Source organism: Artemia franciscana, chromosome 2 (assembly GCF_032884065.1).
Source record: "Artemia franciscana chromosome 2, ASM3288406v1, whole genome shotgun sequence".
In the NCBI taxonomy this organism is placed as follows: domain Eukaryota; kingdom Metazoa; phylum Arthropoda; class Branchiopoda; order Anostraca; family Artemiidae; genus Artemia; species Artemia franciscana.
Genome location: NC_088864.1, coordinates 60,069,193 through 60,096,278, shown reverse-complemented (window position 1 = coordinate 60,096,278; position 27,086 = coordinate 60,069,193). Strand labels below are relative to the sequence as shown.

The 27,086-nt window shown below is 32.5% G+C and overlaps 1 protein-coding gene across 1 annotated transcript in view; it reads right to left on the bottom strand.

Moving 5' to 3' along the window:
* The window catches only part of LOC136043867 (uncharacterized), a 63,816-nt gene extending 37,030 nt beyond the window's left edge, over positions 1 to 26,786 (bottom strand). The window contains exons 1-12 of the mRNA XM_065728828.1: positions 26,679 to 26,786; positions 25,284 to 25,395; positions 21,735 to 21,960; positions 19,696 to 19,931; positions 15,731 to 15,956; positions 13,317 to 13,552; positions 10,140 to 10,315; positions 8,166 to 8,344; positions 5,697 to 6,043; positions 3,956 to 4,076; positions 2,080 to 2,204; positions 758 to 983 (exon numbers count right to left, since the gene is read on the bottom strand). Of these exons, the coding sequence (XP_065584900.1) occupies positions 758 to 983; positions 2,080 to 2,204; positions 3,956 to 4,076; positions 5,697 to 6,043; positions 8,166 to 8,344; positions 10,140 to 10,315; positions 13,317 to 13,552; positions 15,731 to 15,956; positions 19,696 to 19,931; positions 21,735 to 21,960; positions 25,284 to 25,395; positions 26,679 to 26,718 (2,250 nt within the window). The 5' untranslated portion in view covers positions 26,719 to 26,786. The remainder of the gene's footprint in view (positions 1 to 757; positions 984 to 2,079; positions 2,205 to 3,955; positions 4,077 to 5,696; positions 6,044 to 8,165; positions 8,345 to 10,139; positions 10,316 to 13,316; positions 13,553 to 15,730; positions 15,957 to 19,695; positions 19,932 to 21,734; positions 21,961 to 25,283; positions 25,396 to 26,678) is intronic.
* Positions 26,787 to 27,086: the final 300 nt, after the last annotated feature.

Genomic DNA, 27,086 nt, shown 5'->3' with positions numbered 1-27,086 from the left:
TAGCTATGGTTATTGACTGTTTGACAGAAAATAGGCATATTCATGGCATAAAGGTTTGCAAACAAGAGTTGTTCGTATAAAGGGATGGATATGAATCACTAAATCACCCTAACTCTGTTAGAAAGAAATATAAGAAAATTATTTTGTTTTCCTAACAGACTTATCAAAGACTAAACAGAGTAAAATAACGAATATTTAATGAAACTTTAGAAATAAGCTCATATCTCCAAATGCACTAAAAATACAACTTTTGTTTCCTGTTATCCGGAACAATCAAAATTTCAAAGGCTAGAAGTGGAAGCGGGCAGTATAGACAGGATATATTTTGTATCTTTACAAGTGTAACTTTCTATATCATAATTTATAGCTGCTAATTAATGTTATTCTGTGTGTTTTTATGTTTGTTCTGCGTCTTGTTATGCTTTCTATGTTACACTTTTTTTTACAGCCTATTTTCTATTTTTTTTTTTTTTTTGCGGTTAGCAAAATAAAACTGATTTATATGTTCCAGCGCATTTGGGAAAAAAATTTGTTAAGTGTTTCCGTTTTAATTTTTTTTTTCGCTCTTTACAATGCTTCTATTCCTACAGTCTAAGATAAAGAATATGATTCCTGTACATTGATTATATTCAAATATACTCTAATTTAAGGAATCCATGCCCAAACTGGCCATTTTTAATTTTTTCTTCATTTACCATTACTTTTCTAAAAGTGCAATTGTGCGGAGAAAATACAAAAAAAAACAAAAACAACTTACATCGAACTGCTTCCTGGAAAGACCCCGTCTAATATGTTCTCTTCCAAGTTTCTTTAACAAGTAGACAAAAGAGACATTGTCATCAATGACCTTGCCTATGGCACTAAACTGGTTCATGACTAATGAAATATGGTAGTCAAAAGTATCGGTAGATGGCAACTCTTCGACGGAATATTGCTCAAATTTCTTGAATAGGTTTTTGTACTCTGTGTGGGTAGTAAACAATCTAAGTAAAACAAATAGCATTAGCTCAGGGACTCGAGCAAGAAGTACAACTGCCATAAAGTTTATGTTATGTGTGCAACTTCTAATATGCAGAGGCAGCCTTACGGGGGGAGGGACAGAGGGGTCACTTGTCCCGGGTGTAGAAATTTTGCAGGAGCAACATTTTGAATAAATAATCTAACGATTATAATCATTTTTGAATTTTTTTCTTAAACAAAGTAGAGGGCGTAGTTGGTAGCATGTATAAGCAAGGGGGATTAGAAATGTCCATTTTTCCCATATCTTCGTCGCCATTTCTTAAATATAAAAGTGAATAGACTGAGTTTAGTTGATATTAACGTTTTTTTCGTGATATTTTGATACCTGTTCACATTTTACTGGGTGTCCAGATAATTAACAATTTTGTAGAAGATAAAATTCAGAAAAGTCAGATTAAAATAAATAAAAATTTACAAATAAATTGAAATTTTCTTAAAATTTGGCTTGAAAATTTTTAGGAGACACGGGGCGGGGTTGGGCAATCAAGATTTTGCCCAGTGCGCAAGAGAAGCCAGAACTACCAATAGTAGGTTGATTGTCTGCAGCCCTATGGTTTTAACGTTTCAGCTTATAACGGTAATATTGCTGTTATTCAATGGCTGAGGTTGAGTATTATCTCTCTATCGAATTATATTTCTGGAACTAGTTTTGTGTTTTTTAAGTTGAAAAATAACTTAAAAATTTGCTGAAAATCATTGAAAAAAGGAAAACATCCTCATTTTTTACGATATGAGCAGCATCTTAATCCAAAGTTGGTAATCCAGGGTTGATTAATCTAGGGTAAGTTGGCCAGGATTTCCGAAATAATTCTATGATTGCTCATTTCACGGGAAGGGGGAGGGACTTCTCTTGAATAAATGATAAAAATTAACGAGCTGAAACTGTTATATATTATAAGTAATTAAAAATACCATAAAATATTCGAAAATTGCAAAAGCTGTTACGAAAATTAAAATGCAACAGTCTAAGGAATAGGTTAAAATTATTTCTTAACATTGAAAAATTATTGGTAATAAAATATAGGGATTTTTTGGTAATAAGAAATATAAGGCTCTTACTTGGCAAAAACACGCTTCCCAATTTCAACATTGCGCGGGGCTATACCTGCAAAAGCCTTTCGAAGGGATGCAACTGCTTTGCCAGTAAGTCCGGTGACTGGATCAGCCTCTTCTGGCGAAGCAACCTATAAATTAATATATTTTAGGAGTTTTTTCCTTCAGGAAGTAAAAAAGAGAACATCAAAAATGAAATATGATGGATTTTTATGGTAAATATGCTGCTAGATTACTGTATCCTAAATAAATATTGAGATAAATATTCAAAAGCGTAGTAGTTCAAATTTGATGTAACTGTTTGGAGTTGACTCGTTTTTAAAGTCTTGAATATGGATAGACAAATAGATAGAAAGATATATATATATATATATATATATATATATATATATATATATATATATATATATATATATATACATATATATATATATATATATTTATATTTATATTCATATATAGTCAACAAACAATAGTAAATAATAGTAGCATATTCAACGTCATACATCCTTCGCAAGGCTCTATGACCGGGAGTGCAAAAATAAAAAATCAGTTTTAAAAATGAAAGTAAATAGCTACATTACAGCTGAAAACAAACAGAAATTATCCTGTATATGATGATAGTTTTCGCTAACGAACGAATTAGGGAAAGGGGGAGGATCTGATGCAGTTGTAATGACCCCTCCTCCCAAAGATCTCGACAAAAGCCATTTTTAAAGAATTTCCATTTTAAAAGAAAAAAAATTGATCCGTGTATCCCCTTACATTTGTATGAATTAATTATGAACCCCCTCAATCCCATACTCTTTCCGTTAATATATAAAAACTGTTTAACTGAAAGCATTAGCCTATAGAGTGTAAAAAATACAACCAGTTAAGTTCATTATTTTTATATATGTTCAAGCACTCAATGTTTCTTGGACTAGTGAGCATCTCTTATTACTAACATTCTCCAGGAAAATGCCAAAATTCATGTTTTTGCATAAAGTAGCTTGAAACCTTAGCAGTAGGGTTCTTAGACATGCTGAGTTGCTGCAATTTGCAACAAGATCAACCCCTTTTTAGGCAGTGGCATAATGTCGTCAAAATTATGGATGGGGGGTGCGAAATTGGAGCCAATCTTCCAAAATCAAGTGAAAATGACAGTGAAAAATGAAAAATGAGCCAATTAGCACGATAAGGGCAAATGTATACTAAAGAAAGCTGACGTATTCCTCAGGATGCTTAAATTATGCAGGCTAATCTTAGTTTTGTCACAATTTTTGCAGAAACTAAATTTCATCTGGGGGGCAAACCGGAGTCTGGAGACAAACTGAGGTCTGGAGGGGGTAATCACCCCCTTGTCCCATAGCAAATCACGCCCCTTTGTTTAGAGAGTGCTTTTCTCATTTCTTATTTGATTATATGAGTTTTCTCAGGCTTTTGATGGGTAATTTTAAATTTAATAGACTTTGTATACATGAAATCACTGCAAATAAAAGATCCTTATGGATCATTAATTCATTCCAAAATTTAATCTCTTAGTGTTTCGGTTATTGCAGACGCATGCCATTTTTAACTAGCGGTTCATTACGAACTGATCGATAAAGGTAATAAATTATGAAAAAGCTTGATAACGATTAGTGGAGTTAAGAATGCTATTCTTTTATTTTAGAAAAAAATTCTATTGTCATTAGATGTGGGTATCTTCTGCTGATAAAATAATGAAGTTGCATTATATTTTTTTTTTGTGGGTGTGTGTTTCGTTAGCCCGCATGACGGTTTTCCATTCCCCCCCCCTTTTTGCCTTGTCTTCGTAAGTGTTTGTATCGATAGAACAGATAATCAAGAAAATACTTCAAATATTTAACTTTCAGTCAGCACTTAAGAAAGGACAACATACCTTTAGGCCTTGCGCAATGACACCAATGGATACATCGAAGAATTTTTTCCATGCTTCCACTCCAGCTGCATCAAGACCTTGAGATTCTTGGAGGTAGGGAATTAGGATTGCCTCAAAGCTTCTGCAAGTAAATAATTTTTGACTAAATTTTGTTTCATCGTAAAGTAACTCTATGCATGGTTACACCAAGGATGTTTTGGGGGAGGGGAGATTACGGTTTTGAAATTTACAAATTATTGGAGAATACTGAGCTCAGTGATCTATGCATATTCATCAGCAAAGAACATAAATTGAATGGCTACATATTTTGATTAGATAGCAAAAAAGAGCTTAAGACATCTTCTTTGAATACAAAAAAAGGGGTATGAAGAGGCTAGAAAAACTAACATTTATGGTCCGGCTGTTCATGGCCACAGAATAAATATATAGACCACAGTACAGATACTAATATATTTATATTGTCTTCTAGACGGTCTGACCGTCCACCCATAAACAGAAAGGTTGCAAACTAAGAAATAAAGTAGACAGAATGGGAATAGTGAACCATCGGCAATCCTAAGGGGCATAACGATCCTGTACAAAATTACTAGAAGTTCATCAGATGACATTCGAAAAAGAAACTAATCTGATAATAAGGTTCTACTTATAGCCTAAATATTTAGGCTGAACAAATATTTAACCAATGGGGGTAGTGAGATGAATAGCTTTATTTCACTTATTTTTCTGATAAAGACGTTTGGGGGACGGAATAGACTAATAATAGCTTCGAAATTTCTACATCGACTGTGGAAAAATATAGTAAATTAATTGTCCATTATTGTCCATCTTCCATAATTGCTCATAAAAATAATCCGCAGTTTTTATTCAATATTTAGAAATCTTGTATGTAAGATAAACCAGTTTTATTTCTATGCCAGGCAAAGAATGAAAATATATTTATGCATGGAATTACGAGATGTTCTATTTTTAGTATCTTTCTTTTTTATGATATTTTTCTAATCAAAATATTCCTCCTGGGAAACAACAATAGAAAATAAGTTTCTGTTCCACAATATATTTTTTGGTAAAATAAATTCTGCTTTATCCTAAGCTGGCGGTAGTGTGTCAACTCAATAAAAATACGGTAAAAAGCAGTCTATAGAGCCGTTTACTTTAAAATTGATCTTAACTACACCACGGCCGTATTTTACAACAAATGCGCAAACTACGCCGTCGAAATTCGTAAATGGCACGTGTTGCTACGACAACATAAGCAGAAAATTGAGTTGCCAAGAAATCGGTTGGAAATGTTTGAATCGATACTAATTTGTTCCCAACTTTTGCCTACTGCTTCTATATTTATGTATCTTCCCAGATTCATCTTACAGAGAAGAAAACTCCAAGCTTCCATCTGAACATTCATTCTGATTAATAAATCATAGATTAACGCTTGAAAGTTGAACCTTAGATCAATGAATTAAGAAGAGGACACATATCTTTCACTCTAGTCATATTTAGTTTTAATTTTCTTCAAGTCTATCAGGAGCCCCATAAGGGGACAAAAGAGGGGTGGAACCCCCTTGATATTTAAAAAATGCTTTTTTGGGTATTTTTATTGAAAAAAAAACCTCCCACTTGACTTTGTAAAACTTCTTTTTATTACCTTCATTTAATTTTTTTAAATCCCTTTATCACCAACATTTTTAGAAATTGACACATCTGTTGATAATATTATTGCCCACGGATAATCTGTGTTGCTTACCTAAAATGTTCAGTTCCAGTTTTTCGCTTAATGTGAGCATCACCGAGATTACGCAGAGCATACACAAAGTAAGAAGTGTCATCAAGATTCTGAAGAAGAGTGTCGAAGCCGCTAAGAACGTTGGCCATATGAGAGATAAAACGCTCGTCTTCACGGAGGCTCATGAGAGGAACATCAGCGAAACCTTTGTTGACGAACAATGATTGATATTCTGGGTGAGCATTGAACATCCTCATAAAGAGCTCTTGGCCGAGGAAGCGGAGATCTGTACGAGCAACGGACCATGAAGCCTTGATGGCTTCTTTTTCACGGCCAGTAAGGTGTGTAACTGGATCCACAATGTTAGCCTAAAAACAGTAAAAATACTTAAGTTTTATTTTTAGAAATCAAAGAAGAGCGGATGATGGTTTTGTAGTTCAGCCAATTCAAAACAAAATGTCAAATCTTTTTCTCTTTTTAGCAATAGAAGTATTATTGCTTAGTAGAATATTTTTGTTGAGTAAAAATAAATAGTGGGTCCTTTTGTAGGCCTAATGCTGCAAGCCGTAGAAAAAAAAGCAAAAAAAAAATAACTGCCGATTCTCGCTTATTTCTTACTCTTCAATAATAAAATTTTACTACCTGGTTGAATATTGACAGAGTAAAATTATCTTTTTAGTGAGCCCGAAACTATAAAAAAATATCTATGGCCGTTAGTTTTCATGTCTTTGTTTCTTTTCAACAATTAAATAAAAAAACAAGTTTTTTCAACTGCCAAAATTATGCAGAAAACGAGCAGAAATTATTACGTATATGAAGGGGGTAGCCCCCCTCCTCAATACCTCGCTCTTTACGCTAAAGATTTTTAGTACTTTTAAAAAAAGCGTCTTATTGTTCTAATTAAACGACCCTTGTGGTTCAGGAGTCATTCTTAAAGAATTGGGACAAAATTTAAACTAAATCCAAACGTAATATCTTTGGTTTATTATCAAATAAAAATCATAGTTAAGAATCTGCTTAAGATAATATCAAATGCTAAGATTGGCCGAAAAGTAACACAAACAAATTATTATATCGGCTATTGTTTAACTAAAGCATTACTTTAAGCATGAAGAGTGAGGTATTGACGAGGGGAAGAAACTCCTTCATATATGTAATATAATGGGGCTCCTACCCTGGTCAATATCTTGCTCTTTACGCTAAAGTTTGAACTTTTTTCAAATTCTTTAAGAATACCTTGAATCCCAAAAGCCGTTTAATTAAAATAAATAGCTCTTTTGAAATTAATGAAGATACTTTAACGTAAAGAGTGAGGTATTGAAGAAGGAGAGAACCCCCTAATATATGTAATATTTTATGTTAATTTTAAGTTTTAATTTAGCTCTTTACTTTAGGTTGAAAACGTTTGTTTTTTAAAATTCAACTTTTCAGTGTTTTTTAAATAATATTGGAAATGCAGCGCTCCCTTCATGGAAATTCTCTTCTCCCATGAAAAATTCTTCCATGGAAAGATCCTCCCATGTAACCCTATCCCCCGATTGCCCCCCTCCACCAGAAAAAATACCCCTTGAAAATAACTGCATACTTCCCAATAACCAATGCTATATGTAAACAATGGGCAAAGTTCGTAACTTGCAGCCCTTCACCGGGGACAGTGGGGGATTAGATCGTCCTCAAAGACATAGTTATTAGATTTTTTGACTATGCTGAACAAAGTAGCCAACTCAAAATTTAGATCTGGTGACCTTGGGAAAAAATGAACGCGGGAGGGGGCCTAGTTGCCCTCCAGTTTTTTTGGTCACTAGAACTTTTAATTTCCGTTTTAACGAGCCCTCTTGTGACGTTCTAGGGCCACAGGGTCGTTATGATGACCCCTAGTTGAATACAAAAAAAAACAAAAACAGGCATCCATGATCTTTCTTCTGGCCAAAAATGCAAGTTCCATTTATAGAGGGGAGCTTGAAACCTCTACAGAAGGGTTTTCTGATACACTGAATATGATGGTTTAATTTTCATTAAAATACTATAGCTTTTAGGGGGAGTTTCCTCCTTTTCTCGAAAACAAGGTAATTTTTCCCAGGCATGTAACTTTTGATGGGTATGATTAAAGTTGATGAAACTTATATATTTAAAATCAGCACAAAAATGTGATTCTTTTGATTTACCTATTTGTATCAAAATTCTGTTGTTAGAGTTTCGGTTACTATTGAGCAAGGTAAGAACATTATTAATCAGTATAATATTAGAATAGAGAAAAAAGGGGGTCATTTTGTATGCCTGTTGTAGCAAATGATAAATGAAAGCAAATTCTGTGACTGCCTATCGTCACTTATTTCTTGCTCTTCAATAATAACAAATTTAATACCTGGTGAAATATAGTGTAAGATTAAAAAACGAAATAGAGAAAAAACTACATCTTTTTCCTCTACCTACGTTTTCAAGCCAGGAAAAAAAGACGAATTCTTAATAAATGGCAAATGTATTTCTTACCTGTCGAAGACCTTCGTTCAAAAAGTTGATGATGACTTCAAAGACATGATTGAAAGATTTGACTGTGAATTCATCCACATTGTCTCCAAGAGTTTCCTGGAGGTACTCAACGAAAACAACTTGGTAGTTCTCGAAGTGACTCCTGTCAGTGCCACGGTTGATGTGGTCCAATCCCAGTTCTTTAAATAAATGAAAAGGGCTATTTCTTATATTAGCCTTTAAAATTTTAAACCAAATAATATTTATTAAAACATCACATTAAAAAGAAATTCAAAGTGTTTTCATTTTTTCATTGAGCTTTTTTCCGATTTTATCTGTTAAACTTTAAATACAAACTGAAAAAACAAATTCCCATGTGTGAAGACCTGACTTTAGTGATATCAAAATATGGCTTATTGTACATAATTGGACACAGCTAGAAATATTTTCGTAGGGAGGGGAGGTACATCCAGCCAGCTAGGGACAATTACCGCCATCTTCCAAAGTTTAACTTTATCGTCAGTTTGAATATTCGTATGGGGAAAGGGGTACTTAGCCTTCTATAGGGGGTCTGATTAGTTTCAGATACACATACAAGTATAGTGGAACACATACAAGTATGAACGAAGAAGAAAGCCCTGTTTTGTCTATAACCCTTAGAGAACTCAAGGGGTTTTCTCCGTGGTTCTTTTTATCCGAATTCCAAACAATTAAGCTTCCAACTAATTTTCTCATTTTTTTTATAATTGTGCTGCTGCTATAAAGCAACTTTAAGAGTATTCTCCCCCCCCCTCCGAAAGGAAATTACGGTGTGATTTTATAGAAGCAATGGTCCTCCTTTACAGTTTGATTTCCTCCTGATTAAGATATAAGTTTCACTCTAGTTCTCATTTGCAAAACTATACTTGTCTTATGTAATTCGTTTACCATTGCCTCTCCTCGGTTGATATTACAAATTGAAAACCTTAAAGTCAATTGTCTCCCCTCCCCATATCAAACTGAAAAGTTAAAAGTCAATTGTTTCCCCTCCCCTTTACTTTAACAAAATTTAAGGTTAACACATGAAAGTGCAGTAAATCATATGTGTCTAGGTCTAAAAACCTAGATTTTTGGACACCACGACAACATTCAAGAGATACGAGAAACAATAGAGGGGGAGAGAGAGAGAGAGATTGGGCAAAAGGGAGGATGGAGAAGCAAGGGCAGAAAGGAGGACAAAGAGAGATTGGGATAAAATTTACGATGAAATAGACCTCAGAATCAAGACACCAAACACGAAGTAAAATGATAAAGATATAACAATCAAAATTATTTCGCAATGCTCTTTTGTCATTTGAAGCAGGGGTACAAACGCTGCTGTGTTGCATATACCCGTATGGGTACGCCAATTGTGTGACGGCAAAGAATCTTATAAAATCTTTTGAGCAGTATGGATGTTGAAAATTGGAATCTGTACCAAATATTAGAGTGAGGCCCTTATTAGACAGTGTTTGGATTATGAAACACAAAGTATTCCATTTATTTAGCCACAAAAAGAGAGAGTGTATCAAAATTAGGAATCAAGCTATTCTAGCAAACATTATCGACTAAACTGGTGAATGCTATGGAAAATATAAGAAACTGTGGAGAGAATCATAAAAATATTAGGCATCTGGAGGTTGAAAGGGCTTGAACCTTCCTTCTCTCCTGTTTAAGTGCTGAACCTCAAATACCCGAGTTTGTATTTAGTATATAATGGATATCTTCGATAATATGTGTCCATGCTTCGCATAAATACTTATCTTTTGTTGTCAGATACTGACCAACACATAAGAAGTAGTAAATTCCGATTTGGAAATTGAAATAGAAAGTTATCGAATTTCAAAAGTTGAAAGAATCATGAGAAGAGTCGTAGAAAGTCTAAGATTGTAAGGGGATTAGGTGCAAATACCTCGCCCTTTTTGTACATGCCTGGTGTTTTTCTAAGCAGCTCTAACAAAAGAAAGACATATTTACCTTTGATCATATATACAAAATCAGATGGTCTATTTAAAGCTAAGAGAGTTTGATCAAGGGCAGACACCACACGCTGGGTGTGAGCTGCAAACTTCGGAGACTCTACGAGTTCAGCCAATTGCACGCCTTGGAAAAAACGGAACATCTGCTGGTATTCTGGATGCGCAGCAAAGAGTCTACAAATATTAATTCTTTAGTATTAAGGTATTCTTAGGGAGGTAATTTCTTTGAAGGTTTATTTAAAGCTGGCATTAGATTCTAACATCAAAAATATCTTTTTTAGAGAGGCATTATACGTTTTTTTCTAATCTTAGAGGCGAGATTTTGATTATTTTTTCAAACTTCAACGAAGTTGAAAATTCAAACTTCAACGTAAAGAGCGAAGTGTTGAGGAGGGGGAAATCCCCTTCAAATACGTATTAATTTCTGTTCGTTTTAAGTTTTGAGTTGCTCCTTACTTTCAGTTGAAAAAACTTGTTTTTTTATATAATTTCTGATCGTTTTTTAAAGACGAAGGGATTGAAGTTTGATATATATATATATATATATATATATATATATATATATATATATATATATATATATATATATATATACATATATATATATATATATATATATATATATATATATATATGAAATAAACTTTTAACAATTTTATTTTCAAGAGTTGCTCAAGCTTACAATTATGACATAGGAAAATACGTAACTCTGAAACAATTAAAAACACATTTGACGGTAGTTGCTAGTCACAATTAAAACCTCTAAGAAATTGGTAATCGAAATTCCACAAACTTATTGGGGGGATGATGGAAGTAGAAAAAAAAAGTGTGGTAAAAGTCTATAGCTCTACATTTTCTTTATGGTAAAAAATTTATCTTGGACATTACTTATCAAATATTTCATATAAAACACTCACATTTTGAGTTGGGCTGTGCTAGAGGCCGTATTTATCAGTTAGGCCATGTCGTATGTATTTATCTGGTGTTCTTTACAAAAAAATGCGACAGTTGCTAAATAGTAACATGATAACATATAGTAATTTATCGAAGTTATAAATAGAGGCGACAAACAAAAAAGAAGGGATTAATTATTTATATTATTGATACGAAATAATCGGTGGTATATAAATAGTAAATAAAATGATGTAACACAATATATATATATATATATATATATATATATATATATATATATATATATATATATATATATATATATATATATATATATATATATATGAAATAAACTTTTAACAATTTTATTTTCAAGAGTTGCTCAAGCTTACAATTATGACATAGGAAAATACGTAACTCTGAAACAATTAAAAACACATTTGACGGTAGTTGCTAGTCACAATTAAAACCTCTAAGAAATTGGTAATCGAAATTCCACAAATTTATTGGGGGGATGATGGAAGTAGAAAAAAAAAGTGTGGTAAAAGTCTATAGCTCTACATTTTCTTTATGGTAAAAAATTTATCTTGGACATTACTTATCAAATATTTCATATAAAACACTCACATTTTGAGTTGGGCTGTGCTAGAGGCCGTATTTATCAGTTAGGCCATGTCGTATGTATTTATCTGGTGTTCTTTACAAAAAAATGCGACAGTTGCTAAATAGTAACATGATAACATATAGTAATTTATCGAAGTTATAAATAGAGGCAACAAACAAAAAAGAAGGGATTAATTATTTATATTATTGATACGAAATAATCGGTGGTATATAAATAGTAAATAAAATGATGTAACACATATATATATATATATATATATATATATATATATATATATATATATATATATATATATATATATATATATATATATATATATATATATATATATATATATATATATATATATATATATATATATATATATTATATGTGTATATATATATATATATATATATATATATATATATATATATATATATATATATATATATATATATATATATATATACTAATCCTAGGTACAAAGGGTTCAGACATTTATTATGGTAGAAACCTGGAAGTGGCGAATGGAGTAAATATACGATAATCGAATTTTATCGTTTTATTTTCACCGTCTTCTCATTAACAACTCGGGACAGGCTCGAGTAAGACCAATTTTTCAGCAGAACCTTATTGGCTACCAATCATTTTTTCTACAAACTTAAAAAACTTTTTACACGAAAAAAAATCATTGAAAAGTAAATAACTACATTAAACAAAAGATGAGAAGAAGTAAAATGTCAAAAACTGATTCAAAATTAAAAAGAGCGTAAATAAAAAAATAAAAGGAATTAGTATGCTTTAAAAAGTTTATTTAATTTCATGGGCTTATTTTTGTGATGTATCTTCTTAGGTTAATCCCATTAATCCTTAAAGTACCAAAGGCAATTAAATAGAATCATTTGCTACTCTTTGGGCCTAGTATAACTATACTGGGCCTAGTCTATAACTTACTAGTTATTTACTCTAAGCCTCGCTTAAGTCTGTTTATATCAGAAAAACATCGATTTTATCATTGATTTAGTCAAAAAAAATTAGTGGAAAATAAGTCAAATATGTGTCGTCGTTACGAAGATAAAAAAGAGACATGCGCCACTTTTGGACTAGAAAGAACTTAGAAGATAAAAAAGAGATATACACATTGGACAAACTTTTTTCTGTTTTTGGCTCTCCTGAAAAGCTCCGAAAATGGCGTAAGTAACCCTTTTAATTATCACAGCCGATATTTATTATTTATTATTATTTTGTTTTTTATTACTTATTATTTTCGTTTTTTGCTGATTCTTCACCCTAATTTCTTTTTATTACATTTAGCAACTACTATTGCCAAAAACTGAATACCTGAATAAATTCTAAACGTATGATTGTACTGTTGTGTAACTTTCCATTTAACTAATTTAAGCCGTCAGATTTAATTTTCAGTGTCTTAAGTACTTTCAGCATATTTCAGAGAAGGGGAGTTCTAGCAATACAAACAGCTCCGCCTATTCAACACTTGATTGGATCTTCTGTTTGTCAGGAACCAATAAAAAAAATCAAAAAGTTAAATACCACCTCAATGGTTTTTTCTGAGTGAAATTCTAAACCAATGAAAATGTTTTTAAGTCGCAGGACTTATTACGAATAATATTTTTGTTTTGTACGTAGCTTGTGGCTATCCTACGAGTTACTTACTTTGCAAAGGTAGATTTCCCAACTTCTTGGAGATTTCCACGGACTTTGCCCCATGTGTTTAGGATGGCATTCTTTTCTAGTCCTGACAGTCCAGTAATAGGGTCTACTCGTTCCAAAGAATGAAGACCCATTGAAATGTATTTTTCGATGGCATCAAATGCCTTATTCCAAGAGGCTTCTTGAGCTCCATTCATGCCATTTTCGGTAAGGTATGCCAAAAGGGTAATGCGGAAATTCTAATGGAAAACAAGAACAAGTGCTTAAAGTATCCACAGTTTACAGCAAAAACAAGCATTGTTTTTTCATTAAAATGTAAATATTTAATAAGTAAGGTCAGTCCTCGAAATCCTGTAAAATATATAAGACACACAGAAAGGCAAAACATAAATTTTTGTTCGTTACTTTCATCATGTTGAGAGCAAGGGGTTGTTTACTCTCCCCCATCTGATTTACACCTGTATATATATATATATATATATATATATATATATATATATATATATATATATATATATATATATATATATATACATATATATATAAATATATATATATATATATATATATATATATATATATATATATATATATATATATATATATATATATATATATATATATATATATATATATATATATATATATATATATATATATATATATATTTAATAGAGAATCGAAAATGATTTATTTTTCATAAACATCAATCACAGATTACACTTGCATATATAAGATATTTTTTCACCGTCCAACCGTTTGCTAACAATATTAGCTAGCAGGTATTTGCTTGGACAGCGGAAACAAAATTTTTACCTAACAGAAATAAATTTTCCAAGAGTTTTCTTCAACGAGTATTTGATTTGTTAAAGATATTATCTAACAATGTTAGCCAACAGTTCCTAGTTGGACGGCGGCAACTCTATTGTTGGGAAAATTGCTAGCTAACAATTTTTTTGTTATTTTTTGGACGGTAGAAAAACCCCCCTACAATTATCGTTAATAGTTTTAAGCATAATTTATTTTAGTGATGCTCTTTTTATGGATTTAACACAAAATTTCAAAATATAAAACCACAAAAAAACGAGTGACAACTAACACACAAAAGAGAAAAAAAATAATAAACAACCACAAAATCAACAAATAAATATAACACATATTTTAAACACTTCCAGAACTACAGTTGCTGTAATCACTGACGAGACAAACTATTTTTTATAGTAAAAAACAGATAATTCTCCTCTTTTCGTTTATTTTTAGGTTTTTTTTAATTTCTTTTTCCTTATATTTTTTTTCCGTTGAAAACGCTCCCGGACGTTGAGCCAAAATGTTCGATTTTTTTTATTATTTAAACTTTTTGTTTTTTCTAATTTTGTTCTACTGCTTTTTTAAATTAATTTAATTTTCTTTCTTAAATTTTTTGCTGTAATTCAACATATAATGAAGGATAAAATAGGGCTAACAGCATTGTGGCTGACAGTTTGAGAGTGGCTAGAAGCAGTACCGCGAACACTGATCGGCTCACAGAGCCTCTTTAGAGTCGATATTAGAATATTATATTTCTCTGAATATTTTACTCATGTAAATTTTTCTGTAATTTCTATTAGTCTGAATTATATATGTCCTTTTAAACATTTTTTTTTTTTTTAATACCATTTCACAAAAGAGATTTTTCTTACAATCACGTGTCTACTGAACATGCGAAGTAAAGAAGTAAAGACATGGCATGTCTAAAAATATGGATGTGTTAAAAATTTAAATTTTAATATTTTTTAAAATCAATTCGGAACATTGTTTAATAAAACATTGAAAATATATTGAACATAATATGATGGAACAAATTCAGCCATATTTTTTAAAGTGTAAAAGATTATCTCGGAAATATTGATTTCAGTACCCCGTTATTTTTCTGCTCATAAAGTCTCTGAAGATATTTCTCTGGAGATTTCCCAATGCAAATTTTTTTTGCAGTCCCCATTAACCATTATATAAAGCACTTCATATTTTCCTTTTTTTGGTTCTTTTTTCTAATACCGTTTCTTTGGTTTTTCTGTGAATCACGTTTCAAAAAAAAAATCTATATTTCACTTGTCTATGAAACTTGTAAAAACAAGAAACTAATATAATTTTTAGATAAAAAACTTATATAATATAATTTAACTAATATAACTAAAGATAGTCCTAATATAATGCAAATATAGTATAATATAAATTATAATACAATAAAACTAGCTAATATATAATTTATCCAATAAAACTAACTAATAATAATTTATAGAGATAAGAAAATAACAAATAATTTATTTTGTTAACATTAATTCAAACTATTGTTTAAACGAAATATTTAAAAAGCTTAAAAATATGATAGTATAAGGAATATGGCAGGTTTTGCCAAATTAAAAAAAAAATAATATTACCTGGAAATGGCTGAGGTCAGTACCACGAGCAATATGCTGCTCTCCAAGCCTTTTTAGGGTAGATACAATAAATTGGTTGTTGTCCAATTCTTGAATGATCCCGTCAAAGGCAGCAACGACACGGAAAACGTGAGCAACAAATCCTTTACTCTCACCCAACTTGGCAAGTTCAACGTCACGAAACTGTCTGAATAGCTGTTGGTATTCTGGGTTAGCATTGATCAATCTGACGAAAATTGTAAAAAATTGCTTGATAATTTTATCGTCCTAAAGCCTATCTGCGAAAAAGCTATTTAAGTGGCTAAGGACAGTATTAAAATTAAACATATAAGTATAAACTTATGTATTTTTAAAATTTGTTTTATTTATAATATATAAATAAGATATGTAAAAATTTCCCACAGTAAGTGGGAAATTGAACATATTATTTAAATACTAATTCAATATCATAAAGAAAGAAAGGAAAGGAGTGAAAAACCATAGAAGAAAGATGGAACTTGGGAGGCTGGCACAATAAAATCTAAAGTAAGAAACTACTAAACACTAAAAACAAAACTAATTTGCCTCAAAAAAATTGTTATCCTTTTTCCTTACTGTGGACCTCTCTGGAGAGTTTCTAGTATTCAGGAGGGGGGGGAGAAGAGTTTATCAAAAAAGTAATTAAATAAATTTATATTATTGATATGAAATAATTATTGGTATATAAATAATAAATGAAATGATATATATATATATATATATATATATATATATATATATATATATATATATATATATATATATTTATATATATATATATATGTATATATATATATATATAAATATATATATATATATATATATATATATATATATATGTATATATATATATATATATATATATATATAAATATATATATATATAAATATATATATATATATATATATATATATATATATATATATATATATATATATATATATATGTATATTAATGATGCTAATCATAGGTACAAAGGGTTTAGACATCTATTATGGTAACAACCAGGGAGTGGTGATTCCCATCAAAGACATTTTTCTTATTTTTCTTATTGTGGACTTTTCTGGAGAGTTTCTAGCATTCAGGGGGGATGGGAAGAGTTTATCAAAAAGAGTTAATTGAATAAATTAAAAATAAAACAAATATAAATAGCATGACCCAATCCCTCTTTAAAAGGTGTCATTCAAGGTTGGTAAGAAAGGTCTTGCTGATTTAAAATGGTACATAGTTCTTTCAGGAAAACTAGTTTTGATTTAGTTTTCAATGCACAATAAGTCATCACTTTTCAAACTACAGTGTTTTTCATTCAACAGGTTTACTTTTTTAAGTTTGCTTAATGCTTTAAATCGATTTTACATCAATAAATTAAGAGCATGAACAGCAATATAAGCACCATAACAGCATCATAATCTTTTGTTGTTGCATAGAACTTCTAACGTACAAATTAACTGGAAGGTTCAATATTAAACTGAACCTAGTTCTATGTTTGTTATTCCCAATAAATTATTGTCCCAAAATGGCTGAAATTAAATTTTATTTTTTATGTTAACTTATTCATCAGCCTAAAGCTGCAGCAGCTGCCGTACTGCCCCGGATGTAGTCTACGTCATTTCCTTTTAAGAATAACCGTGGGTGATATCGAATTGGCTTTGTTGTAGTTTATTGTTCTCTGATAAGTTATTTTATTCATCATAGCAAATTAATCCTGTAACATTGTTTTCTAGTTTTAAATGGCTATAACAAAAATTAACAATACAAATTTAGTTGTTTAACTTCGACAATCTTTAATTCAGAAAATCACTTTGATTAACTTAGAATAATTTAATGTTGAAGCCTACAAATTATTTGAGGTCCTATAGTTTAATAATATTTGTAATTGTTTTAGTTCTCAGAAATATTGATGCTTTTCCCCGTAATTTCTTATTTTTTCGGTTCTAGGCCAAAAAATAATTATATAGCATTTTTCTGAAGCACTATACATCGGTAACAACCATAAAAATTTATGGTAATCTTTTTTTCTAAAAAAAAACGTAGCAACCGTAGAAGAGATACTTCCCTGTGAACAAAGCACCAATTACAGTTCTTATTAACGCAATTGACAGATATTGCCTATCGCTGATTTTTTTTTTTTTTTTTTTTTTTTTTTTTTTTTTTTTTTTTTTTTTTTTTTCTTTTTTTTAGCTTGAACCTAGAGAGAATGTCATAAGCACACGTAGAAGGAAATATGATATGAAAGTGAGAAATAAAATCGTTAGACACAAGAAATATTTTAAACCATGGATAGGACCACGCGTTTATGCAGAAAGAATTGAGGTTTTGTGCCTTTATTCCAAACATGTTGGTCATATTGGTTTTTAATCAGTAATTTAGCCTTTTCATGGTTGGGCTGATCTACATAAAAAAAGTGGCTGATGACCTGTGTATCCCCTGCAAATTTAATTTCACACAATACAGATTACAGACTTCCTTTCCTTCTCCACAAATTAAATATAGCTTACAACTGAGATTAACCGAAGGCTAAAGCTCATTGTAAGTAGTTCAGTTATCGTCTTTTCCGGACCCAGTCGTTATAAATACCTCAGTGAATGCCAAATATCACCACAGTAACTGAGGCCATCGCAGCTGCGCAAGTTTGCTTCTACCCTACTCTGTTCATAGCTGTACTATCTACTCCCTCCAATGACGTTCCAACTCTGTGGAGCAATAAGTATATTTAATTCGAATAATCGACAGATTTCTTGCACAAGTGCTAGCGGCTTTGACTTCTGTCCAACTCAGATTGTTTTTGCAGCGAGCTGTGACTTATCCCGGCTATGTACTAGGTTAGCCCCTAGCTTAGACTTGGGTCTTCGCTGGAATTGAAATTGTTGCTATATTCTTGCTCAAAGAAGGTGCAACATTATTGTTGCACCAATCTTTGACAATTGCATATTTCTATGCTACATAAGCATACAATATGTAGAATGCTACATAACTATTTCTTGGACCAGAACCGAAAATATAAGAAATTATGGGGAAAAGCATCAATATTTCTGAGAACTAAAGCAATTACAAGATCTTTTAGACAATCTTGTATGTGTGGGTCATCAATCAAGTACATATTGTGGCTATTTCGATTGGAGAAGTAGCTCCCTTTGTCATCTTTAAAGTTTATGATCGCTCTGAAATATGCAATTCTGCGACAAACTCACAGCTGTAATTACTCGGAAAAGACAAGGAGGATTAATTTTTTTCCAATATATCCACTCATCAAGCAAGAATTATAATATTATTTAGACTTTTTCTTAGAGAATGATCCAAGCTTATCCAAAATAAGAAAAAATTAATTTTTTACGATTTTCGACCAATTATTACGTTTATATTTTGTCTAAAAATAAAAAGTGAATTTCAAAACATAAGCCTGTAGATATATAAACCTGAATCCTATATATCCAAGGATAGTAAAATTGGCATCTTACGTTGAAACATTAAAACTACAGGATAGCAGGAGAATAACACGTCAAAATTTGCAGAGGAAACAGAAACTTTAAAATTGTTGACCGACTCTCATTATTAAATAATCTTTGCAACCGTTGGATGTTTGGTTATCAGGTGGGAAACCTATTTTGAACTTATTTTGGTGCATAAGTACACCATCAAGTCGTTGGTCTATTTTCTTATATTGCATTTCCTAAGACCGTTATAATCGCTCAGCTTATTTTGATTCTTCAATTTCAGTTCAGTTATAGTCTTAATTCTCTCTTGATGCGAAAATTGCCTAAAACAGTCTGCTGTTTATGATAATTTCCAATTATCGTTTTTATATCGACTTCTTGATTTTCTTGTCAAAATTCTGTGACCGCCTTTTACTAATATTAAGATATTTACTAAATGATAACTCATGCGATGATCAAGTCTCCCATCTGCCATCTTGTTTCCTAAGTTTTTAAAAATATTTCTGAATTACCTTTGGAAAACGACTGAACCAGTGGTTTTGAGGTCTCCACTGACTTTTGACCAGCTTTCCTGAACGTTTGCAACATCTACACAGCTCAGCCCAGTGACTTCGAGGTCGATCTGACGTTTCAAGAGTCCAGCCTCAAGAACATCAATGATGGTATCCCAGCCTCTTCTCCAAGCAGCCAGATCAGCTGACTCAACTCCTCTTTGTTTCAATTCATCAATGAAGGCATAAGAAAAAGCCTAGAAAAATTGACATCATAAGAGCAAATGACTAACCCTTAATAAATTCTAACCTCGTTTAATGATCCAATTTTTCATCATACTGACAACCCTGATTAACATAATCTTAAAATTGAATAGGATATTGAATTATATTCAGCGCTTTAAATGTTTCAATGTTTATTTCTGTCAGTTTCAGGTCAATATACATTTTAATAAACTTTGAACTTCCAACCAGGGTTACAGCTGTACAGAAAAAAATTTGGGCCGACAGCGGAATGATATTTTATCTTTTTGCTCGTGTAAAATCCATACAGAAAAATAAAACTAGGTAGACAAAATGAAATCACTGAAAGTAATTATCAATGGTTAAGGCTAAAAACATCGCTTCCAATACACCCATAGTATAGGTTTCAGTCTGATTTCAGAAGATTTTACATTTTAAAGGAATACTTTTTAGGATTGAAAGAGTAAAAAACCGCCCCCCCTTGATCTTAATAGAGTACTTTGTAAATCCCATTCTGAAGTTCTTCTTCTAACATAGTTGATATAGCTTTAGAATTCCGTCAAATATAAGCACAACCGTACAAAACTTTGGTAAAGATAGTATATTTTAGGCGGTGTCAGCAAACATTAAATTCTTGATCCTATTCTCCAATTCGTCTTCTAATATAGTTGATCTTGCTTTCAAACTACTTCAAATAAAAGATTAAAGATCTTTTAAATGATTGTTAAAAGAAAAAATCATAAAAGATTTTGAATGGGAGATACAGATTTTTATGGAAGGAGAAGGGTTGACCCTTAGTGAAAGCCTGCTTTTAGGTGCACCAAAATCTGTTTTTATTTTACGTTTTAGGATTTTGTCCAAGGATTTGTCAGGGCGCAGGAGATATTTAGGTAGCACTCTGGGCACTAGTTCTCTGTGCCCCCATATGGTTAGACATGTGTTAATATCTCAAAAAGGGTGGGGATTTAACTACTTTTTATTTCTTTGAAGCTGGCTGTTAAAACCACTAAATTTAGGATATAGCCTTGAAAATCCAAGATTTTTTGTCTGAAAAAATGTTCGGTATGTATGTAACTCATCCCCAGTTTAACCCAGCCCCATTCAGCACAGCCCTTATTTCAATCTTCACTCACTTCAACATCTATTCAAATCGACCCAAATTAAATTAAACTCCCATTTAAATTAACCCAGTTTAACACAACCCTATTTACCTCAACCCTTATACAATCCCGCCCCTGTTTCACTCAACCCCATTTAACTTAACCCCCAGGCAATTCAATCTCATTTCAATTCAACCCCTGTTCGACTCGAAATTCGTTAAAATTGATCTATGAATAAGTTTGAACTAGTGCTGATTAGAAATTCAATGTTTGCTTCTCGCTTCGCTCACAGTTCCCTACTTATGTTGTAATGTCCTAAGCTTAAGGTCAGATCTAATGTTTCAACAATTTTCAGGGTTTAAGCTTTTAGTGAAATGAAGAATCTTAAGGTTTTTGTGAGAAAAGCTTACGCTAAAGTTTAAATTCTGACTCAGTTTTTTTAAGAACGACTTCTGAAACACTATGTTCACTTATTGGAACAAGAAGAAGTTTTTTTCAAAATCACTAAAAGACTTTAGCGTGAAGAGCTAGGTGTTGAGGAGGAGGTTAACCCCTTCGTATACTTAATAATTTCCATTAGTTTTAAGTCTAAATGCTGCTCCTCACTTTCAGTTGAAAAAAACATGTTTTTTCTATTTTAATTCTTATATAGTTTGCTCGTTATATATTTCTCCCATTGAATCCTTTTTCTGTGCACAATCCATATGGAATTCTTACCTCGAAGTGTCGTCTCACAGTGCCTCTAGTGATATGCCTTTCACCAAGAGCAGTGAGTGTCTTTACTGCATGGTCAGGTGAATCTATTGCAGAGATGACTTCATTAACGGATGCCAAAACGCGGCCACCATGGTACAGAAGGCGCTCACTGTTGACTAGCTCAGAAGCGGGAATATTACGGAATTCAACGAACAGATTCTTGTACTCTGGTTTTGCAGCAAAAACACTATAAAAGATGCTTGATTAGTTTATGTGAAGAAAACGCCACCTCTAGTGTTCAATGACAATTTAGGATAACTAAAAAAGCTATCTGTATATTGAAAACACCCAATTTTATTTTACTAAGAAATCAAGAAACAAAAATATTCAGCTAAAGTTGCTTTTGATGAAAAGTAAATGCACAACTTATCCAAAATTCATTCATAAATATTTAAATATGTTGCTTTGGAATTTAAAATTATTGCTTTTTTTCATTCTCCTGTGTCAAATTATCATCAATATTCCCAACAAATAAGAGTCTCTTGTCCGATATGTTTTTACATTACCTTTCTAGCTCACTGAAATAAGCACTAACTAAATCGAATTTTGAAACGACAAAAAAAGTGACTTTAGTGACAATGCTTTATCTGCTTTGCAAAATTTTCTGCCAAGGGAAATTCTTTGTTCTATCCTTTCGAAGTATTGAAGAATCAACATTTTTTTTTCTTTTTTATGCCACTTGGTATTAACCAAGTGACATATAGCAATCGCCAATTCTGTCGGTCTGTCTGTCTGTCGGTCTGTCGGTCCCGGTTTTGCTACTTTAGGCACTTCCAGGTAAGTTAGGACGATGAAATTTGGCAGGCTTATCAGGGACGGGACCAGCTTAAATTAGAAATAGTTGTTTTCCCAATTTGACCATCTGGGGGGGGGAGTGGGGGGGGGGGCGGTTAATTCGGAAAAATAGAAAAAATGAAGTATTTTTAACTTATGAATGGGTGATGGGATCTTAATGAAATTTGATGTTTTGAATGATATTGTGTCTCAGAACTCTTATTTTAAATCCCGACCGGATCTGATGACATTGGGGGGGAGTTGGAGGGGGAGAAACCTAAAATCTTGGAAAACACTTAGAGTGGAAGGATCGGGATGAAACTTGATGGGAAAAATAAGCACAAGTCCCAGATACATGATTGACATAATCGGAACGGATCCGCTCTCTTTGGGGTAGTTGGGGGGGTAATTCTGAAAAATTAGAAAAAATGAGGTATTTTTAACTTACGAATGGGTGATCGGATCTCAATTAAATTTGATGTTTAGAAGGATATCGTGTCTTAGAGCTCTTATTTTAAATCCCGACCGGATCTGGTGACATTGGGGGGGGGAGTTGGGAGGGGGAACCTAAAACTTGGAAAACACTTAGAGTGGAGGGATCGGGATGAAACTTGGTGGAAAAGATAATCACGAGTCCTAGATACATGATTGACATGACCGGAACGAATCCGCTCTCTTTGGGGTAGTTGGGGGAGGGGTTAATTCTGAAAAATTATACAAAATGAGGTATTTTCAACTTACGAACAGGTTATCGGATCTCAATGAAATTTGATATTTAGAAGGATATCGTGTCCCAAAGCTCTTATTTTAAATCCTGAATTGATCTGGTGACGTTGGGGGAAGTTTGGGGTGGGGAACCTAAAATTATGGAAAACGCTTAGATTGGAGGGATCGGGATGAAACTTGGTGGGAAAAATAAGCAGAAGTCTTACATACGTGATTTACATAATTGGAACGGATCCGATCTATTGGGGGGGGGGGGTAATTCTGAAAAATAAGAAAAAATGACGTATTTTAAACTTACGAAGGAGCGATCGGATCTTCATGAAACTTCATATTTAGAAGGACCTCGTAGCTCAGATCTCTTATTTTAAATCTCAACCGGATCAAGCGTAATTGGGGGGGCAGTTTGGGGGACCGGAAATCTTAGAAAATACTTAATGCGGTGAGATCAGGATGAAACTGGATGGGAAGAATAAAAACCTGTCTAATATACGTGACTGACATAACCGGACCGGATCTGCTCTCTTTGGTGGAATTGGAGGGGGGGGTTAATTTTGAAAATTGAGGTATTTGTAACTTACGAAAGGGTGACCAGATCTTAATGAAATTTGATATTTAGAAGGATCTTGTGCTTTAAAGTTCTTATTTCAATTCCGACCAGATCCTGTGACGTTGGGGAGAGTTGGAGGGGGAAACTGGAATTCTTGGAAAACGTGAAAATTGGGGTATTTTTATCTTACGAATAGTTGATCGGATCTTAATGAAATTTGATTTTTAGAAAGAATTCATGTCTAAGAGCTCTTATTTCAAATCCCGACCAGATCGTTTGACATTGGGGGGAGTTGGAGGGGTAAATCTTGGAAAAACACTTGGAGTGTAGGAATCGGGATGAAGCTTGGTGGATAGAATAAACAAATGTCCTTGATACGTGATTGACAGAATCGTACTAGATTCGCTCGCTTTGGGGGAGTTGGGGGGGAGGGGTTCAGTGATTTGGCGAGTTTGGTGCTTCTGGACGTGCTAGGACGATGAAAATTGATAGGCGTGTCAGGGAGCTGCACAGTTTAACTTGATAAAGTCGTTTTCCCAGATTCGACCATCTGGGGGGCTAAAGGGAGAGGAAAAATTAGAAAAAGTTAGGTATTTATTACTTACGAGTGGGTGATCGGATCTTAATGAATTTCGATATTTAGAAGGAAATCGTGACTCGGAGCTCTTATTTTAAATCCTGACTGGCATTAAGCCTCTTATTTTCCTTTTTAAATCAATCTATTGATTCATAGAATTTTGTTAGAGCTCATACCATATGATCTCTTGGCTCTTAGCTCTTCTCGCCTCGTCACAAGTGCCATATGAGCTCTTAGCTCTTGTTTTATGAAGGAAAACAAAAAAGTAATATTATTACTGTTTTCAATCAGGAAATATCATGTTATTTTAACGAAAGCGGTTCGCTTTCCTCACCATATTACAAGTCTTAATCTAGTATCCCTAAAAAGTACTAGGTTTACCTTGATAATCTTTAGTAGTAACATTTTATTTTTTTTCACATTTTGCACGTCTAGTAAGACCTCTATGTCTAGACATATTTCTACCAAGGTCAAAACAGGAAGTATAAGAAAATAAGGATAAAACCATGAAGTTTCATGCAACTAAATCCTATACACCCTCCTGTTCTTACGAGCCTGTGGCAGACACGTTTAATTTTGGATGATGTCAAAACATACTTTTATCAAATATCGTAAAATAATAAACAAATGAACCGGTAAGAGTTAGATTGTATTTTGCTTGATAATTCAGTTTTTTAATTAATTTCTATGCATAAAAAGTACTCTATAAAGCATTGAATAATTCAGTTGACGTTGTAACGGAAACTAAAGTAACCTAAACACTTAAGGGCCTTTTTCTTTTTACTATACACCGGTTTGTTTTTTTTTTGTTCTAATAAATAATTAAATAATAAAATATGGATGAGCTAAAGCATCCCGTTAAAAATAGGAAATAAGTAAATGTTACCTAAGGAAAACGTTACGTCCAAAAGATGGCAAGTCGGTAACAAGAGACCATGTTCGCGTGATAGTCGCTTTGTCACTACAAAGGAGCCCACGAACTTCGGCAGCAGAAGCGACTGAAAATGAGATGTTTAAATAAACAAAAGAAATAAATTGCTTTCGCATAAACTGATTGTATCGACACATTTTCAACTGCTTTCCTACCAGTTATGTAATTTTCTACATATATATTTTTTTTTTTGGGGGGGGGGATAGTGTCTTGGAGGATAAGACCAAAAACAACATAATCGACTGAGCATATTTTCTATTCTCTGAGAATATTGTGACCGTGTTATAGCCTTAGGACAAGGTGTGACCATCCCTTCCAAAAGGACATCCTGGATATATAGACTAGCCTTGGAGTGCGTATTTCTTTTTTTTTTCATTTTTTTCATTGAGTTTAATCATTTCTACACATATTCCTCTTTATCTATCTCTCTCTCTCTCTCTCTCTCTCTCTCTCTCTCTCTCTCTCTCTCTCTCTCTCTCTCTCTCTTTCTCTTTCTCTTTCTGTATTAACCAAAAAGTGGGTATTATTCACCAACAGAGAGAGAGAGGAAGATCGGGGAAGAGAGAGTAGGGGAGGCGAGCGAAGTAGAAGTGAGGGAGAAATAGTGAGAATGTTACTACGTAAAGCAAGGTTTATTTAAGAAAAGACACAAAGCTCCCAAGAAAACAGCAAGAGGCTTAATCTCAAGGGGAATCTCAAAGGGAAGTTAGGTGTCTACAATAGAAAATAGAGAGAAGAGTTGGAGCTAAACACAGCAACACTAAAGGGTGCCTTGGAACAAAAAAAAATTAGGTACTAACTAAGGATAATTAGAAAACATTACCGTCAAGCTGTAAAGGCGTCAAACTATTTTTTAATCAGGGATTAGACAAGTTATCCACGAAATAGAAGTAAGTCCACAAAATAGTCTAAAATCTGCATACAAATAACCTTCGATTTTGATAGCATAGGTTTTTTTTCATTGAAAAATGTGTTTTTCTCTGTGTTTTCGCTGGGAAAAAAAAACAAAATTGACCACCTTGATCTTGAATATAAATTTGCCCCCCTTCCTACACTTTTGTGAACTGATACTACTATATTAGGTAGGATTGACTGAACAAATAGTATTTCATAAGAACTTCCTCTTTGGCACTTGACTTCTAATCGGAGCGTAAATGTTTGTAGTAGGTATCCAGGATAGTCAAATCGTTAACAAACTACATCTATTAAATATTTTGCAACTCAAGCTTTTGATCATGATTTAAAACAAAAAACTGTCTAGTAATGTACCCTGTGGAGCCCCACTGAAAATAGGGAGGTGGTTGAGAAAGAAAATAAGCAAAAAAGGTAATGATATATAAGGTCACTTACTGGCAGCAAGGCCTAAGAGTAAAAATGCGTAGTTCTTCATCCTGTACTGAGACGCTGCTCTCTACAGGCGTTCTGAAGATTCCACAAAAAAATCGGTTTATATACCCATTACTCTTATCATAGCCGACAGCAATAACGAGTTTCCAAAGAGAAAAAAAATTATAATTGTCATTGTTGCATGGCCACTTGTTGGACTTTTGGCCTATAATCAAATTGATACACGACTTGAACGTGCTCTGAAATTTAAACATTTCTAACGCAATAAATTGTCTCTTGACTGGGTCGGGAGACATTTAATCTTTTTCTCTCTTTTAGAATAAACCCCAAAATATCATCATTTAAATAAATAAAATATTTGTATTTGAAAATTTAAGTGTTAATAAGAATATTAATATTTAAGATATTAAT